Source organism: Brienomyrus brachyistius, chromosome 19 (genome assembly GCF_023856365.1).
Source record: "Brienomyrus brachyistius isolate T26 chromosome 19, BBRACH_0.4, whole genome shotgun sequence".
NCBI classification, from domain to species: domain Eukaryota; kingdom Metazoa; phylum Chordata; class Actinopteri; order Osteoglossiformes; family Mormyridae; genus Brienomyrus; species Brienomyrus brachyistius.
Window position 1 is genome coordinate 12,344,787 of NC_064551.1, and position 18,563 is coordinate 12,363,349.

Sequence of the window (18,563 nt, forward strand, 5' to 3'; positions counted from 1 at the left end):
ATGCGGAGTGACCCGGCGGCGGCGCGTGCGTGCGTGCGCGTACGCGGGGGTGTCGCACACTCCGACGTGCTCGTGGGGCGGTGCTGTCACACGCGTCCACTCCTGCCCCAACTCCCCATGCATTACAAGTTCACCACCGTGATCCGTGCACTGCGCTCCTAACACCGGTCCGGTCTCCGGGAAACATGGTAAGCGGGCGCTCCGCCGCCGGGGACTGTGCGCTTTTATTCGGCTGATAATCCAGTAGGCGGCCGCGTCTTCTTATCGGCCGGCGGGGTGTCACAGGACCCTGAACGGCACCGAAATAAACGGGAATGTGCATTATAACAAATTAAGGTCGGTGTTCACATATACACCCAGGGCCTCTTAAGCCCTTAGGCGGCCATTTTAGCCTAATTTTAGCCAAAGTAAACGGGTCTAGAGTCATAATAACTTAAGGTAATAAAAAATGTTTTCGCCTAAATCCTTAATTTCAGTAATGATGTAATGATTCTGTATTATAACAAACTTTATATTTGTGTATAATGATTTTATATACCTTTACATTATTATTATTATTATTATTATTATTATTATTACGCCGGTAAACAGCCGCTGGGAGCCGATGTGTGCCCTGCGGCGATCGCCAGGCGGTCTGCGGTTTCTCCGCCCCTGTAAACCGCACCATCCGCTCTCTGGTCACTGCGCTTTTCCTTGATAAATGCTTTCGACTCCTTCTAAAAATACCACGTGTCTATTAACTAGGCTCGCTTACTGACAGACGCCTAAAAGACTTGTCACTCCGTTTCATACCGTCCTCATGTGTAATTAACAGTTTGACTTTCTCTTACTAATAATTTACTTCAACATGGCACCCAATGTCACACCCATCCCCAGAGTACAATGTCATTTATATATAAAATAGATTTGACCTCCAAGTTAGTAACTGGTTATTTAAAAACTTAAAAAAATAGACTCACCAGGTTGCATGGTAGTTACTCTGAAGGATGCCATGCAGTGAATTTGCTGTGGATATGGTGTTATGGATAGAATCAAGGGCCCTCAGTGTTATATTCACAGTTAGGGTTAGAGGAAGACTCCCTAAGACACTGGCTGACTGTTATGCTTAACTATGTGAAGGGGGTAAGTGAGGGTGACAATAAGCAGGGCTCTGTGGGAGACGGGCAGTTGGATAATTTTTGGGTGGGTTGGATTTATACCCGTGTTGCAGTATTTCCTAGATACAAAACGATACATCTAGTTTATGTGGCATTTTACGTTACGACTGTGTGTGAAATTAAGCGCCAACTGAGCTGTGCTGGTCCCCTCCACCAGGCTTCGGGCGTCGCAGTGAGCGATGAAGTCATCAAGGTGTTCAATGACATGAAGGTGCGCAAGTCCTCGTCGTCGGAAGACGTCAAGAAACGCAAGAAGGCCGTGCTCTTCTGCCTCAGTGAGGACAAGAAGAAGATAATCGTGGAGGAGGGCAAACAGATCCTCGTTGGTGATATCGGGGAGTCCGTGGACGACCCGTACGCCTCGTTCGTGAAGCTTTTACCTCTCAGCGACTGTCGCTACGGCCTCTACGACGCCACATACGAAACAAAGGAGTCGAAGAAGGAAGACTTGGTGTTTATATTTTGGTATGTTTGTTGCCTGGATGAGGTCGTTACGTTTGGCCGTAGAAAGAGAATGTGGATGATGGACAGGTCTGCTGTAGAGATTTCTGTTGTCTCCATTCATGACTCTCACCTCACAGGGCCCCTGAAAACGCCCCTTTAAAAAGTAAGATGATCTATGCAAGCTCCAAAGACGCCATAAAGAAAAAGTTCACAGGTGAGTTCGCACCCGGAGCACTTCCGCTGTGTCTGAAATAGATTTAAAGGGATGAGTTTTCCTGAAAAGTGACTATGGAGGAATAGTCCTGTTGTTTAGCTACTGATTTCCGGGGATGCTTCTTAGCTAAGTGGAGTCTCGGGACCTGGATGGGAAATGGTCGAGGTTGCCGAATAGCTTGCAGCCCACAATGACCGCTTGGTTAGAGCTCGTCGTGGGTCGAGCCGGCGTGGTGTTTCCCACATGGGGGCAGCTTCACGCTATTCCACAGCCATTTGTCGTCCTTAAATTGTGGGATACGAGATTCTTTGCGATTCACTTGAACTGCTAACCAGGCCTCCCCCAAGTGCTCAGTCTTGCCCTCCCCAACTCCATAATAAGCTTTCAACACAATCTAAACATTCTACTAGGCTTGGAATCTTGGCGATAGTATTTGCCAAGGAGGGGTGGGCAGTCTCAGTCATGAAATCCACTCCCATTATGGGTGGATTTTCAAGTACCCCCCCCCCCCCCCCCCCCCCCCCCGATATCTGGACGTTATAGACAATTTGATACTGCCCAATTCTACATTATACTTTATTGTCCACATTGATTTGCTCACTTTTTCTAACTTAAATATACATTTTCATGTGGCTGCTCATTATTGTGTGAACATGCCTGGGAAGTTACAATGCTTTCACATAACTAATAGGATGTGATTGTCTTTCTGCTCGTGAGCAAAGTCCCAGGGGACCCGTTGTGGTGAAATACAGGTCATGCAGTACATTGTGTTTGAGCTGTCATGTGATGTCTGCCATTGTTCTGCTGGGGATCATAAGCCCCACACAGGCGTGCCTCCCGTGGGGGGTGCTTGGGGGAGAGAGGGGGCTTTGCTAGTGCCCCACACCTGGCTGTGTGTCTGCTATGCTGCCGCTGACTATTGCCCTTTGACCCTTACCTGTTACCATTACAGTTCCTGGTCTCTCTCCCTCATCCAGGCATCAAGCACGAGTGGCAGGTGAATGGTTTAGATGACATCCAGGACCGCTCCACGTTGGCGGAGAAGCTGGGAGGAAACGTGGTGGTTTCCCTGGAAGGCCGACCTTTGTAAACTGAGAGACACATGCCAGTAGGATCTCCAGCTTCCATCTTATCAGCACTTTTAATATAATTTTATCCAGTTGGAATCTTTTTTTTCCCCTTTTTAAATTTTTTTCTGCATGAAGGACATCTCACAAACTAATACAAAGCCCTACCAGAGATTCCCGTTCTGTATTTCCTGATCCTGGTAGATCACAGAGCTGAATCCCAAAGCATGCTTTCAAGACTAACGCCGTCCCAGAACGAAGCGAGGAAAACGCCCTTCGTCATGGAGAAGACCGAGGGATCCGTGGAACGGAAAGGGCGCCACGTGCGTTTGTGCCAAGAGGAGAAGAACGGGAGGAATGATCTTGCTGGAACGCTTCGACTGTCATGACTGCCTGCCACCAAGGAGTCTGCCAGAGTTCAGCTCTGAGTGTCCTTGGGCTGAGTTTCCATGGGGTCTGATAGTTTGATTTCTTTATTCCTGGCATTTCAGCACCGCAAGACATGACCAGCTATGCAGATGAAGTCCTTTTTGTAATAAAACCTTTTTTTTTAAAATTTAGACCAGACATGTAAGATTTCTGTATTCAGGTATCATAACAGACTACTTCTTCGTTCATGCTTGTGGAAAAAGAGGATTCTTTTGGTTACCGCTGAAGCTTACGAGAATAAAACCGGTGTGAGTGTTTATTGGAAGAGTTCGGCCTTTGTTGCGAACAGGGAACCCTGATAGAAAAAGACATTGTCGAGATTGCAGTAATTGTCCAGCAGGGACAATGTTTCTTTGATCAACAAAGTCATCATGTTGCAATAAAATTTGTGAAAATTATTACACATTTTGTTGAATTGAACTGGATCGCTACACTTAACAATTCACTTACACAAGGTAGGTCAAACTCAGTTGGTGTTTAGCGACACTAAAACCTCCTTGAGACATACTAAGTATGCAAGCAAGAATCATGGAATTTGGGATTATAAGATTTTTGGATCAGTGGTAGTGTCACTGTGTGTGAATGGTGTGTGAGTGTGCCCTGCAATGGGTTGGCACCCCATCCTGGGTTATTCCCTGCCTCTTGCCCCATAGCATCCAGACCCTTGGCCATGCATAGGATAGTCAGGTGCAGAAAATGGATATTAACAGTTAAAAATGGTCACAGTCACCTATCAGTAAAAATACTTTCATTTGGTTGATAGTGGACATCTGCATTACTGAGGCTCTGGACTGTGGCATTCTTGAATGCAGGAGCAGGTGGGAAGTAACTGATGATGAAACGACTCACAGGGTCCCACAAAATGAATTAAAATAAGCATTGTTCAAATATGTATTTTGTTATTGAAGTTCGAGAGTGAACAGAAAGTTCCATTAAAATCTCCACTGAATGAAAGACAATAGGCTACTATGCCGAATTTAGTTTCTATGCAGCCAGCCTGTCCTGGAAGTTTTGCAGTGATGTTGGCATTTTGAAAGTCCTTCGTCACTCTTGTGAACAACTCGCTGATGGTGGCAGAGCACGAAAATCTTTAACACCTGACGACGTAAGTGCCTGCACAAGCAAAGGTGAATATAAAAAGCAGAAGGGAAAGCAGATATCTGGCAATTCTTTTCCATGGTAAGTGAACAAAACATTGCCTTTTGCACGTTTTGACAAATTCAGCAAAGTGCTGTCATACACTGAGAACAAGTCTGGCACTAAAGGGCCCTGACTGTTCAGTTTTGGGAGGCTTGACTACACTGACATTCACTGCAAATGCAAGCAAATCAAAAAAGTGACAAACGGAACAAAAAAATAAAACCACAACAAATGTGTGGATTTTATTACTGCAAACACTGCGGGTGAAATATGCCCGTGTGTATGACTAGCCTCCTTTGTGTGAATCGTAGCGTCTTTTAATTGTTAAACGTTGAATTTAGCCTATTTGTTGAGGCGACAGGTTTGTCCCTATCCCTCACCTGAAGATAAGCATAATCAAATGAAATGTATTTCTCCTTAGAGTGGGACAAAATGTGATAAACTTCTGCAGGAATGGAACAGAATCTTACGGCTGTCAGCGGGATTAAAAACTCCGTCTCATGCAGACCTCTACTTATTGATCAAATTTGGAGATAACAATGACTGCAGGGCCATGTCTGTTTACGGAGTTGCACGCATTCAGAGGGGTCTTCTATCCAGAGCAGTGTGGAGCCACTGTAAAAACCACTGCTGTGGAATGACTGAACCTGGGCGGAGTCCAGGTCCGGCCGGCCGCCCCTGTGGGGAATGTGATCCGGGGCTGCGGAGTGGCGCTCATCAGGCCGTACTATTTATGGCAAACGCATGCTTTTGTGTCTTGTCATTCTCGTCTGCTGATGGCCTAACGAGAAGTGCTTATAGCGCTCGGTGAGCGGGGAATGCCAGCACTGCAGCGAGCAGGAGGGGTTAAGGCTGACCCCAGCTGTGTGTGCGTGTGCGAAAGTCTGAACGTTCCCTCCCGTGTCACATGAATGTGCTCCTTCATTCCAGAGACGCACAGCTATGCTAACTGGCATCTCCGTCTCGCCCGTGGCGTGTGACTGAGGGTGTGCGCCCTGTGGCAGCTCAGCACTAGGGTACGCCGTCCTTGACGGTATGTGGGGAGCCGGAGACTCGCCTGCCACACCATACCTAGTGAGTCAGACCCGAAGCGCAGTAAGGAGTGAGCGATGCAAATCATAACAGTAGAGTTTAGTTATAAACATGCTGTATAAACAACCCTGCAAGGCACCCAAAAGGAAAATCCCCAAAGGCGGAAAGACTGACATAACCAGCAAGTCTTCAAAGAAACTAGCAAATAAGTGAAGAATGTTTTGCCGGACAGGGTAAAAGCACCTAGCCGGCATGTGTTACATAGCATAGTGTCTTACATCACCATAAGCCCTCTGCAGTACTTCAGAATCACCTAATAATTAACACATTCACAAAACTCACTTGTGACAGATCAGAGCCGCGTTGGTTCTTGAAAATTAAATTAAAGGACGCCAGCCTGTGTACGCAAATTCCTCTGTTCCATGTTCGCTCAGCAAAGGACTTCAAATGATGCCATTATCAATCAAAATCAGTCAGTTACAGGTAACCCCACCGGACAGAATTTATTTAAAAGAAAATGCAAGTTAGTTATTCATTAGTGCCTTTTATATTGAATCATAAGTTATCACATCGAGTGTCTGTAACATTAACATCTTATTTACAGTATTGCTCAAGTTAACAGAAGCTGCAGTCGTTTGCGAAAGGGTGGGGGTAAGTAAGGGGCTGTGAAGGACGCACCAGGACAGCCACACTGATAGGGGGCGCTGTCTGTGCTCGGCAGCAAATTCTGGCACTTACAGGCCATATAAGGGTGAGGTGGAAGGGGGACTTCATTCCCCGGTCATTGTAAGAGCACCAGCCAGCCACCCATTTCATGCGTCTACATCACAGGTGGTAAAAACCCGCTTGGAACAATGCTCCCCCTGTAGTCATAAACCCAGAAGCACATGGCTTTGACAGTCCATCGGCTCCCTCTGCTCGCTCCTCTCAAGTCATGGAAACACGTACATATTGTGCCAGGCCATCCAACCTCTTCGCCAAATTAAGGAACGCAAGGGTGGGAGGGGGTGAGGAACATTATACAGAAGAGCGGCTCAGCTGTGCAACACATCACATGTAGTCGTGACACACCCCCCCCCGCCTAGCGGCGGAAGAACTTGAGGTAGACGACGGCTCCCAGGATGGCCAGCTCCATGAGAATGATGACTGACAGGAGGAGCTTATTAGTCATGAGCCTGTAGGGGGCAGTAAAAGGAGGAGAAGGGGCAAGTCAGAATAAGGAAAGTTGGGGGGTGATCGCAAACCGAATCAAAGGGCTAATCTATCCCATAATTCCGTGCTTAAGGGACACATGAGACATATGAAGATGATGGTAGACAGAAATTAAGTGCAGGACTTTTCTTAAGGGTATAAATAGTGGGGGAAAGATGAGGGGGCTTAGAGGATAGCCTGCAGCTGAGAGGGTCACTTACCGCCGTGACATGGAGCGCAGGATCTTGCGACTGCGGCTCAGGTTCTCCCCCGTGTGAACGAGCTGTGTGACCGGGGACAGTCGGTTATGACAACGTCACGCGTCTCCCTAACCACCCCCCTCACGCGCTAATCCACTGACCCGGTCACGGGTCCGGTCCAGCTGCTCTCGCTGCTCCCCCAGCTCCTCGATGATGTCGTTGCCGATGTTCTCCGTCTCCACGGCGATTCGCTGGCTGCGCTCGATGCTTTGCGTGGCACGGTGCAAGGTCTCCGTACCTTGGAGGAGCAGCGCACGATGGGACTGTGCCTGCGTCTACCACACAGAGACAAGCTCAATCAGGACAAGCAAAGACACTCGGCTACTTTTCCAGTGCTAAGCTGAAATGTCCAATGGTGTGTGCATAAGGGCTCAGTAATACATCAAACATCACAGGTTAACAGGGTTGCCAACTTTGGTCATTGGGCTGGAGTGAGATTTTCAATCCGAGACAAGTCTGCACGCATGCACACGTATATATATATGTTTTATTGTCATGTATATAGTCTGTAGGGTTTGCAAACCACCCCCCGCGTTTCTCATTTAGCTAATTTTAGGTTTATAATGGAATAATACAGATTTGCCATAAAATTTCTTGCGTGTTAGAAAGTGTGAGTGTCACGTCAGATGCGTGAGAACTGGCAACCCTTGGTAAAGTTTTGGAGTAGCTGGAAACCATATTTTACAAAAATATTGTGAACATAGTGCCTGCAAAACCTCAAACTGATTCTCCAAAAAGGATGAAGTTCAAGGTAAGTACATTGGAACAGGTTCCCTTGTAAAGATTTAAATAAGCATATTTTGGTCACAAATTCCTTAATCACTGGAAGAATTTCACAAACAAAAAGCCCATTGCGACGCGGCTTCGGCCGCAGTGGTCGCACTCACACTCTGCTCATTCTGCGAGGCGTAGACGCCGTAGCTGCCGTGGCCGCTCTCCCCCGGCCGGCCGGAGAAGCCCAGGGACGCCTCGGAGCTTTTCATGTCGCGCTGCAGCTTGCCCAGGTCCCTGCGATACAGGCGCAGCTTCGCCGACATGGAGTTGCGGAAAGAGGAGGGCGCTATCCGCAGCTCTTTCTCCATGCCCTGCAGCTGCAGTCATAAAGCAGGCCTATTAATACCGACCCTTACAATAACAACAGTGTAGAGGACTGAACTAAGTCAAACGGCAACATTCTTATTCTCAGAAATGGAACATGTATGAATTTTAATATACCATTTCCTCTGCCTCTCCCACTTTTTCATCAAAGTCTCTGACCAACCTCTTCCTTTCCTCTGAAACAAAACGTAAATAATGAATGACAGTAATCAGGAATTCAGACACCAACTGGGCTGGATCCCTACTGTTTTTAACAGTTTCGAGCATTTTATTACCGCGTCCACGGGGCATAAAACCTCCTTTATTTTGCAGATTGAAATAAAAGCTAATTCCAAGCAGGTAACCTACGCAGTAAAAACGTTTATACCAGAACAAAAAACTAATAATTGAATTAATTAGTTGTCGAACAACTACAGCTACAAGCTAACACAGTCTCGGGTGACAATAAAATCGGGAGTTCTGAAGCAGCTTCACGTATACAAATGTTAAACTTATTAAACTTATGTTGATGATACTGAAACTGTCTAGGAAGAAGCGACAAGGGCCCGCAATTCCAAAGCAGTTATTTGGCAACCAGGCAATGATTACGAAGATAATAAAATTTACTAAGGTGCCATCATTATAACCGCAAATAGCCAATTCACACGGCATGTTTACATCTTCATTTCTATAGTAAGATGAGATGGTACCTCCGTGACATCGCGCAGCTTTGTCCGGCATCAACTTCAGCTCATCATAGAGACTTTTAAAGATTTCGTGCAATTTTTCAAACTCCTCTGATGACATTTTGCAGTGCTTTATATCTGGTTTGCTGAATGGATGTTTTTTCAAACAAGAAATACTTCCCTATACGCATTTGTTGCAGTTGGCCCCGCATTAGAAACCAGAGGAAATACAGCATACTCCAACTTCCGCATTACTACCGAGAGGTCCTTCGCCTGAACTGCTGCCCGATGCTGTCCATTAATGGATATTTTTTTCTCGAAATGAACTGATTAAAAAACCTTCATGATAAGCACAATTTGTAATTAAAATATTATGTAATAATACTTATTTCTGTATTCTATTATACGATAGGCTAATGTACTATTTACATTCAGGCAGTGCTGTTGTTGCCTCTGATAGAAATGATTACGGTGTGTAGGCTGCTCGTACACAGCTGTCCACCTAATTTAACGGTACATTTTCAATGACAACTTTAAATATTCAAATCGATATCATCATCGACAATAATTGTGAAAACATTTCTGGTCATATATTTATCTAATTGTCTTTAGCTAAACGAATCTTAATTTGCAGTGCGTCAAGTAATGCTTAATTATCGTGTGATCCGAATCGCGAATAATTGGAACGACAAAATAAGAAGTGGTGCGTGCCCACTGATTAGCAGCATAGCCTGAAGCATCCACACCACTTGCATGTGTCACCGCAGCCGGGCACTCTGGCGTCCCCTTCAGGCGGCGTCTCCAAATTGGCAGCATTATAAGATGGTATACGCTGAGATGGACTGATATCCACTGCAGAGTGTGCCCAGCGTTATCGCTTTTGTTTGCGCCATGACGTTGTATTAGACAAATGGTTGTGGAGTATTGCTGGTTCTATATGAACACTATAGGCATTAATTAAAAAAATATATATTAATGTAACACATGATACCGAAGCTCAGTTATGTGTAAAGCAATAAGCAGTTTTGATATAGGAACTGGCTCATTACTAAAGACGCACGTAGGACATGTCTTCTACCATGTGACATAAGGTTTGTTATTGTGTTTATGACTAGATACTATTCGGGCCCAGAAAACAACCAGGAAAAAAAAGTCACAAGCACTCCATTGGTAGCAATATTTTTTATTTATTTTACCATTTTCATTAAATCAGTTGGAGAAAATACCTTTTGTTCTGTATAATAAAATATGTTACTTTTTTTTCAGAAGAAAAAAGTACACTCCCCTTTTTTTTGTAAACTTGAAGAGTGATGGGAGAAGGGGGGGGGGAGGGGTAGGGAGCAGAGATAAGGTGGAACACGTACAAAAACCCAAAAACGTGCTCAGTGGGCTGGGGATGTTGGCTTGTCACGGTGCAGGATTATTATGGCCTGGCAGTGGAGGGGGCGCATGGAGGGGGAGTCGGCAGGCATGGTGTGCAGAAGGGGTTCAGAGGTCGCTCTCCCCGTACAGGGCAGTGGAAAAGGACATGTAGTCAAGGGCACCGGGCACAGCGTCGCGCCCAGTGTAGGGCGCCATGCGAGCGATGCAGTACTCTGCCTGCTCTGGGGGCAGCTCCCTGCGCAGCTCGTCCGCGAGGATGTAGTTCTGTGGAACATAAGATAAGCATTTTCACAGTCTGGGAGTAAGTTAAAGGCGGCTTGTGTAATTTGTAGGTCTCCTCCTCTCAACATCTTGGTAGTAATTTTGTCTGTAGCTAAATCCACAGTCACCTGCTGATATTTCCACAAGTTAAACCTCTCATTTTCCATCAACTTTCATGGCTTCACTGAGCAAATTCATGTGTGTATTTTAGTCTAATATAACTCTTCTGTTGTTTAAAATGCCTCCTCTATTTAGTGATTATTAGTATATTTTTTGACTAATTCACTACAAAATTTTAATTCTCAATAATCCCCTAGCAATGCATCACACTAGCTAAGTACTCAGATGGTATGAATAATTGTATCATTGTGGAATAATAATAAAATATTTGTTATAAAATCACCATTGCACTGTAATGTATTGTGCTAATGAGTGTATCAGCACGGCGTGTTCTCGCTTGCAGATTGGCGACCAATGTGCAAACTGAAAACTCCAGAATCCATGGAAACGGAAGTTTAAGATGTGGAAAGAGTGACTGAATGACTGAAGTATTTTGGGATGCAAAAGAACAGACATCTTAAGAGAAGTTAACCGTGAGACAGCTGTTTTCCTCTGAAACAATGACTAATCTTGAATCCTTATCTAAAGACGCTTTCCAGACTACATACCAGCTTGCTAAAATAATCTTTTATAATGTCCCAGCTAACCTCCTCAAAGTAAAACATCAGAAGACAAATGGACGGATAAATGTTTCTTATTGGAAGATGCTTTCACTGTGCAACTGATTCTTGTTATCAGTGTCCAATGATGAAAGCACTCTTACGTCCACCTCCAGCTTCTTTCAACATCTGCACATGATCATACCTAAGATACCTTTCATGGCAATTTCCATGGCAGCAGTAGAAGACGACTCTCAGATCTACCCCTACCTCTCTCCTTTTAGCTTTATCCATCTGGCTAAAGCCTTTCTCCATCCACCCGTGACACCCTGCGGGCTTCATTACCTACCTTGTCACCTGCCAACACCTTGAAGGAAGCCATGACCTGATCTGCTGTATCTGTGTCAGCGGCTTCCCGGGACATGAAATCGATGAACGCCTGGAAAGTGACGACGCCAAGCCGGTTTGGGTCCACGATGCTCATGATGCGAGCAAACTCCGCCTCGCTCTGTGAAGGACACGAGCGAGAGAGATTCCGCTTGTGGGGATCACGTATGCTCTTAAAACGTGAAAGCAGATATCACCATGCGTGTAGGGACAGATTTAGCAGCTAAAAAACGGCACGATCTACTCAGCATGACTGCTCTTCATTTTATTCAAAGACGTTCCGTGTCACACTATGCCGGATGATTTGTTCTTAAAGGTTAATGGGATGAGCTGAGAATGAGCTGGGCAGATCTCCGTCACGGCATCTCGGTGGTCTGGTGAAACGTTTGGTTGTTGATTGGTGTATTGCCCAGAAGGCTTAGATAAACTCTGCCCATCGAGTGACTGATCATTCACCTATCAGGAGGAGTCAGCGACACTGGGTGTCTCAGATTACTGAACTGCCTCTTTAAACAAAGCAAACCACCTTGTCATCCCCGTGGAATAATGTGCGCGGCGGGTGCTTTCACAGCCCTGTCATCAAGTCCACTTTTGTTAGTGAGTTTGTTACTCTGCCTTCACATTATCTACACTCACAAAGACAGAACGCTCACTGCAATGTGACTTTGTTAGCTCTTATTGTACTTACAGATTGGCCATTTACACTGAACTGTTATAGGAAACAATAAACTGTCGTATAGTGCACAGTAATGGAGGCAAAGATATTAAACTGTATCAAGACAAAAAAATAAATCTGAACCAAGACAGTCAATTAAACTGTCCACCGGATGGATAAAAAAAGATTTATGTAGACCGGTACCATCAGTTTAACAAAATCAACCGTCAAAGGGCCTCTCTCACCTGCTTTTAGGCCATTGTGCATACAGGCAGATAATAGAAATATCTTATTGTATACTAAGATATACAAGCTCACTGAGACGGATCAGTCAGCCACCAGGGGGCATTCAAAACACGGCTTTACCAGGTTATAACCCATGGAGATAAGGCAGGTTTTGAAGTCATCGGCGTCCATCATTCCTGTTCTCTTCTAAGGGGTGGGGGCGAAGTATGGCAAACAATCCAAGGGGGTAGCAAAATAATGGGGAATAGAGGAGATGAGGGATTGAATAATAATGGGGAATAGAGGAGATGAGAGATTGAAAAATAATGGGGAATAGAGGAGATGAGGGATTGATTTATTTTAGAGGTGTAAGATTAAAGAGAACAGTATGGAACACGAAAGGGTCGTAGAGGAAAATTTATATGCAATAAGTACATAGTGTTTTCAGTGTGGAGAAGACGAAGAGAGAAATATCAGTTTCAGGGAAATAAAACAAGAAAACGGGGGAGGGATTGAAAAAGAAAAAAAAAAAAAAAAAAAAAGAACAACAAGACAATGATTAAACGGGGCACCCAGCGAATGGGGCCAGACATTTCTTGAGTACCTGCGAGTCGTTGGCCATATCGAAGCCCAGGCTTATCAAGCAGGCCTTGAACTCCTCGGCGCCCAGCGTGCCCGAGTGGTCCTGAGGGCGTGGTCAGCGCATGCAGCCGCGTGTGGTGAGCATCGGGGGTGGGGCCAGTGGGCAGGGGCGGGGTTTTGGGTGTGTCATGCAGGTTTATGCGGGTCGTGCGGTGAGGTACGGGCGGGTGAGGAACAGAGACGTGCACAGGAGACAGAGAAGAGAAGCAGAGTGAGAACACAGGTCGTGCACGGCTGTGAGGTCAGTCACGGGGGAGGGGGGCACTGCAGACATGACTGGGGCTTCTTCAGGTTGCTTTTGCACTGCTGAGTAGCACCAGTGCATTTAATCAGAGCATCTTTTGTGTGACAAACACGGAAGGTTCTAGCCCTTCTCTTTACCAGGAGCCATCAGGGCCGTCGGACTGTCATCCAGTAAACACTGCTATCAAATTAAAAAGTGCTTGGCACAAATCGTATTAATCTCACTCTCCAGAATAGCAGTATCCACTAAATATTATAAAAGAAGGTGACTGGCTTAGGCACGTACATCCCATCTGCTCTTCCAGCCATTTGTTCAGTGGAGTCTAGAATCTAAATTATGTCCAAATGCTTGTAGTCTGTAGTCCTTAATAGTATTTGCTTCTATAGCTGGCTAAATATTTTCTTAAATAAAAAACCAGTACTTTTAATTCCTATGCAATTTGGCCAGTTATGGTACTTTAACGGCAGCTAATATTTGTATATGTTGGGGATGTTTGCTCATGTTCTCGTCGTTGGCACGACGGTGGAGGCAGCATAAGAGGCATTCGGGTGAAGCGGGTCAGGCAGACAGGCACAGATTTCAGCGATACGGGTTTTTTAGATTCAGCTCTGACAAAACAACAGTGGAACACGGAGCTGGCACTGGAGGTGAGTGTGGCAGACTCATTGTGTGAAGAACAGGCAGAGAAAACGAATCTTCAGACACGCAGATCAGCCAGGCTAATTAGGAATACTGCACATTTCATATTAAGACAAAGGATTTTCAGGGGTATTCACTAATCAAGATATCAATATCTTTGTGTCAATCTTATTAATATTAATTAACGATTCAAAGATCCTCTGATAAGTGCTTGTCTAATAATCATGGTTATGAGCATATTAAGTTATCTACTGTCATATGATCAACATACAAAACATTACAATATAATCTTAATGGACAGAAACTCCACACAGCCTAAGCCCACAAAAACTTGGGAATTCATGTCTCTTAGGCGCCCCCTAAAGGAGAGACAGTGAATAACAAGAAATAAAGCATTTACTCAATAAAAACCTAATGAGGCCAAACTTGAAATGTTCTATCCCAATTTAGCAACTCCTCCTCATTCATTTATAGGTTCCTTTCCCAACCAAAACCACCCCTTGGACCAACCCGGTCAAAGTGGTTGAAAGAGGCCCGGAACTCATTCATCTGCTCCTGGCTGATGCCCTTGGCGTCCCTGGTCAGGATCTGGTTCTCGATCTCGTTGATGGTGCGGGCGATGGTCGTCAGCAGCTGTTCCCAGCCCACACGAATGTGCTGAGGGGGAGGTGGAACGAGTAAGAGAGACAGGGGTGGGAAAAGCATGAAGACTTTGAGCGGAATTGCTGACTCACCAGATACATGATGAAGACCAGGGCAGTCTTATCCACAAAGGGACGGTGCGTGTGCAGGTTTTTGGGGTAAACCTTTAGGTCAGCTGTTCAAACCCCAGTGTAATAACTCTTCTGCCCCTCAGTCCTCTAATTAGTAATCTAATTAAGGAGTTGCAGCAAAACCCACATTTCTAGATATGTCCACCCCTGATCAAGACAATGTCAGTTTCATAGTTTTCATATAAAGGGTTTAAACTTGTTTCAGAACAAAGTCTAAGTACAGCCCAACAGCTACAGTAAAACTGCCTTCTACAGGTGCCCTCTGTTGTGCACTGACAGTAGCAGGTAACAGTCATCATTCCAATGAGAGGACAGTTTGAAACTATGGGTGTGTCCACAATCAAATGCTTGCTTGCTGTGTAGTAGGCGAAATATAGTATGTGACATGAGCATTATGTCTCACTCCTCAGTATGGACGAGACAATAGGTCAACCGTACCCAGACGACATATTGCATTCTGCAAGATTCCTAACTGTGCAACTGATGGACACTACACTATCCCACAAGGCCACAAGGCTGATTACTCAGAAAACTGTCAAGATGGAGGAAAAAGTGTCATTTCTATACAAAGTAGAAAATTATACTAAAAGTAGAAAATAATACCCAGTTACACAAGTTCATGTATTTTTTCGTTGATAGTTTATAATAGTTCTTAACTGTCAAGGGAGTCAAGCTACATCACTGGAAAAAACACCAGGGTCATGCAATATGCAAGGTGGCAACCTCAGTGCATGCTTACGTACAGTATGTAGTACATTAACGGTTGCGTAGTAGGCTTTTGATGAAATTCAGTACCTACTGTGTAAGTATGTGATTTCGGACCACCAGCTCTTCTGATTGGCTTCAATCACCGTGCCAAACGGCTGATGATAATCAGTACCACAGCAGCACACACACTTTCAATCTTTAGCGAATCTTTCGGACTAAAGCGTACAACTACTGAGAGCTTCTCAGCAGAGTGAGCGAATCAAACAGCAGCCAGTGGAACTGGGCATCTTACTGGAAGACGCATGTCTCTGTACCTCCATGGTGTAGTTGGTGTGCTTGTTGTCGAAGATGAGCGCCTCCTGAATGAGCTGGTGGTCACCCTCCAACTGATCGATCTTCGGCTTGTAGTTGATGATGTTCTTCTCGTATTGGCGCAGCTGCGTCAGCTGGGTCTCCAGGGTCCCGTGCATCTCTATGGAGATGCGGCCGATTTCCTGCGTGGAGACACGGGCATGGGCGCTGAGCATGCTGCGAGGGCATGCCGCAGAGCTTCTGGGAGCGTGGTGCGTACAAAATCTACTGCGACTGTCTCAGCACCATGAGTTTGCGTTCCCTACTTTTTTTCCACAACGTGCAAAACATTGTGTGTAAAGCTACTGGTAACACTTTACTTAAAGCACTCATGTATAATGCATTACACATACCTTTATAATGCACTATAATGGTCAGTATAAACCAACATAAAATACTTATTTTAATGCAGAAATTAAGACAATTACTTTATCATTCATTCATTCACAATAATTATAATTGTTTGTTAAGCTGGAACAGGAATGTAAGGTAGGACAATTAATGATTAAGATGACCATGATAGCCCCGAATTATAAATAAGTTTTAGTTTTTTTATGCCAGTGACGGCCACTGGTGCCGGGCCTGGTGCCAGACTCACCTCCATCTTGGTCTGGATCCAAGGCCCGATGACATTAGCCTGCCCAGCGAATTGCTTGCGCAGGCGCTCGTTGTCCTGCTGCCGTGTGTGTTCCTCCACCAGGGCCTGGTCCCTCTGGGGCACCAGCTGCCGGACCTGTGCCGAGGGGGGCGCCAGACGCGGTGAAGCCCATGGGTCACGCTAATGGCAGCTGGCGCTGCAGCCTGGCTCACACATGCAACTCAGCGGACAATGGCAGCGGCTCACGGTGCACAGTGATGGGATACAGACCGCCGCAGAGCCAGCACCCCACAGGCCAACCCTACTCAAAATCCTGCAAAAACTGCTGCTTGGTTTCCTCTCAGTGCTTCTCATTGATATTCTGAAGCATTTTCTTGTACATGTACACCTGTTTTATTAAACTGCAACATTGCTCACGTAAAAGTCTCGGACTGTAACATTACTGACAACTGCACCTAACCACTTACTTTTCACTGAAGGCTAAGCTTTCATTGATAGGTAGACATGGAGGAAACATGTCCTGAAGATAAAAACCTCTGTTTAGAAGCAGTAGAAGGTCTTATCTTCTGGGTGCAATGTGCAGTATTCTGCAGATCTAGGCACAAAACTATCTATATCAGATTTGAACAGGCTTTTGACAGAGATGCCTAAAATAGTTATTTCAGTTCTCGGAGAGGATTTACTGATTTGAAGGACGGCTCTGTCTTCCTGGAACTGTGCTGAGATGAAGTTCTGATATGCAAAAAGGCATAATGGCAGATAACAGGCATTTTAAAGTAGATTAGCTATTCAATACAAGGACACTAGGTGCCAGGTCTAAGGAATAGTACTGACACAGCCTAAGAGTGCGTCTGTCTTTTCAGGTCTAACGTTGTGTTCCGTTTAAACTCGTAAGTGGAAATTTCAAAGTTCTAGTCACAATTTTCAAGTGGAATGACCCCCAGAAGTTGAAGGAGCCCCAACTTCGGAATTCAAGATGACTGCACCCTTCATCAACAGAAGTGAAAGTTTTAGTTATAGAGCCTACTGTTTATTAGCACTAATATATTATTGGGGTCTCATTAAATCGCTGGTACGCACAGTACTGTCCAACTGCTATCTGTGGACGTGTTGCTCCAGTATTTGTATTTGACAAATACTGCAAAAACTGCTATCAACTAACTATGACTAACAAAAAACCTGCCTAAAACTGGTATTGATAAATTGCTTTCCAACTTGTTGTAATGGAAGGTAGATCTCAAGTGTGACGTCATTCTAAGCTCTGACTTCTGACCTCCAAAGTAAATGGAACGCAGCATAAGGCACAGTACTGACAAAGCCTATCAGTATGCCTGCCTATTCAGGTTTAAAGTGCAGTATTACCACAGTATGTCAGAAGGCCTACCTATTCAGGTTTAAAGTGCAGTATTACCACAGTATGTTAGCGGGCTGAACTGAAACTGAACTGGACTGAAAGCGTGACCACATCAAGCTGGTTGCATTACCACTATCTAACTGGTCGAAATGCACAGAGATACTGGTAATCTGCATGGATATGCATGGATTATCTGAAGGAAAAAAAGACATATTCAATTATATTGCTCATTATTAGTAGTATCGGACACTGCGATGTAATGATGCATTCCGAATAACTTGGAACTTGAAAATTTCCAACTTCCTAGTTTAAAAAGTACTATAGAACAGCTGAATAGAATGGATTCATAATGCGAACTTACGCAAGTAAATGTAAATTCCACTAACATAAAATGGCGATTCTCACAGACGTACTAGCGGAAATTTGCACACAGTAACAATAAATACGCATCTCTTCGGTTTTACGTCAAACCTGGATACAGCTTCACCGAGCCGACCCTTCTGCAGTGGACAAGCGAAGTGAGCAGGAACTGAGCTATAACAAGTGTCTCTTTGTGATACGAGTCAGGTACAGCCTAGTTCCTGTATGCCAGTGGAAATGCACAATGAGGTATATTACTGCCACAGCCGGTGAGTGGCCTGTCCCCTCTTTGGGTACACGAGTCTGATCTGATGTTGTTCGATGTGACTCGATTTCCAAGGCCCCCCACTTACCTTCTCCCACTTGGCATTGATAGTCTGGGGGGTGATGGTGGTGTAGGGGTTGCAGCCAGCCATGTTGACGTGGTAGGTCTGGACGATCTTGGAGATCTCGTTGTGAATGCCCAGGATGGCTTGCCGCTCTTTGTCTGCTTCTGGCAGAGTGGCCTTGAACTGCTCATGAGCTGCCGTTAGACCCTAATCAAACACACGAGCCTGTAAAAATCTGCACTGACGCACCACTACTCACTGCCATCACTGACACATCACTACTCACTGCTTAGCACTG

At 45.2% G+C, this 18,563-nt stretch overlaps 3 protein-coding genes across 7 annotated transcripts in view; 1 reads left to right on the plus strand and 2 right to left on the minus strand.

Moving 5' to 3' along the window:
* Nucleotides 1-32: 32 nt before the first annotated feature.
* On the plus strand, nucleotides 33-3,709 carry LOC125715171 (cofilin-2). Its single transcript, XM_048986472.1, has 4 exons — nucleotides 33-188; nucleotides 1,315-1,622; nucleotides 1,739-1,815; nucleotides 2,793-3,709. The coding sequence occupies exons 1-4, from the start codon at nucleotides 186-188 to the stop codon at nucleotides 2,903-2,905; spliced, it is 501 nt and encodes a 166-aa protein (XP_048842429.1). The 5' UTR covers nucleotides 33-185; the 3' UTR covers nucleotides 2,906-3,709.
* Nucleotides 3,710-5,960: 2,251 nt separating this feature from the next.
* vti1b (vesicle transport through interaction with t-SNAREs 1B) lies at nucleotides 5,961-8,989 on the minus strand. Its single transcript, XM_048986410.1, has 6 exons — nucleotides 8,722-8,989; nucleotides 8,150-8,208; nucleotides 7,822-8,025; nucleotides 7,036-7,209; nucleotides 6,896-6,957; nucleotides 5,961-6,658 (listed from the first exon to the last, which is right to left on the minus strand). Exons 1-6 carry the CDS (start codon nucleotides 8,816-8,818, stop codon nucleotides 6,565-6,567), a joined length of 690 nt encoding a protein of 229 aa, XP_048842367.1. The 5' UTR covers nucleotides 8,819-8,989; the 3' UTR covers nucleotides 5,961-6,564.
* Nucleotides 8,990-9,864: 875 nt separating this feature from the next.
* LOC125714678 (alpha-actinin-1) overlaps nucleotides 9,865-18,563 on the minus strand; it is a 28,197-nt gene continuing 19,498 nt past the window's right edge. For 2 of the 5 annotated variants that reach the window (XM_048985510.1, XM_048985509.1), the window contains exons 15-21: nucleotides 18,290-18,472; nucleotides 16,223-16,357; nucleotides 15,588-15,767; nucleotides 14,303-14,449; nucleotides 12,409-12,474; nucleotides 11,350-11,508; nucleotides 9,865-10,344 (exon numbers count right to left, since the gene is read on the minus strand). In XM_048985510.1, the coding sequence (XP_048841467.1) occupies nucleotides 10,186-10,344; nucleotides 11,350-11,508; nucleotides 12,409-12,474; nucleotides 14,303-14,449; nucleotides 15,588-15,767; nucleotides 16,223-16,357; nucleotides 18,290-18,472 (1,029 nt within the window). In that variant the 3' untranslated portion in view covers nucleotides 9,865-10,185. Of the gene's footprint in view, nucleotides 10,345-11,349; nucleotides 11,509-12,408; nucleotides 12,475-12,871; nucleotides 12,953-14,302; nucleotides 14,450-15,587; nucleotides 15,768-16,222; nucleotides 16,358-18,289; nucleotides 18,473-18,563 lie in introns of all 5 variants that reach the window. The other 3 variants (XM_048985508.1, XM_048985507.1, XM_048985511.1) reach the window with 2 other exon arrangements.

Bases quoted from the DNA above. Each gene is read 5' to 3' on its own strand.
- LOC125715171 (XM_048986472.1), top strand. The intron at 1,623-1,738 runs GTATGTTTGTTG...CTCACCTCACAG, and splicing joins GACTTGGTGTTTATATTTTG to GGCCCCTGAAAACGCCCCTT. The intron at 1,816-2,792 runs GTGAGTTCGCAC...TCCCTCATCCAG, and splicing joins CATAAAGAAAAAGTTCACAG to GCATCAAGCACGAGTGGCAG.
- vti1b (XM_048986410.1), bottom strand. From the start codon at position 8,818: ATGTCATCAGAGGAGTTTGAAAAATTGCACGAAATCTTTAAAAGTCTC. The intron at 8,209-8,721 runs GTACCATCTCAT...GTTTTGTTTCAG, and splicing joins AGCTGCGCGATGTCACGGAG to AGGAAAGGAAGAGGTTGGTC. The intron at 7,210-7,821 runs GTGAGTGCGACC...TCTGTGTGGTAG, and splicing joins CCTCGCAGAATGAGCAGAGT to ACGCAGGCACAGTCCCATCG.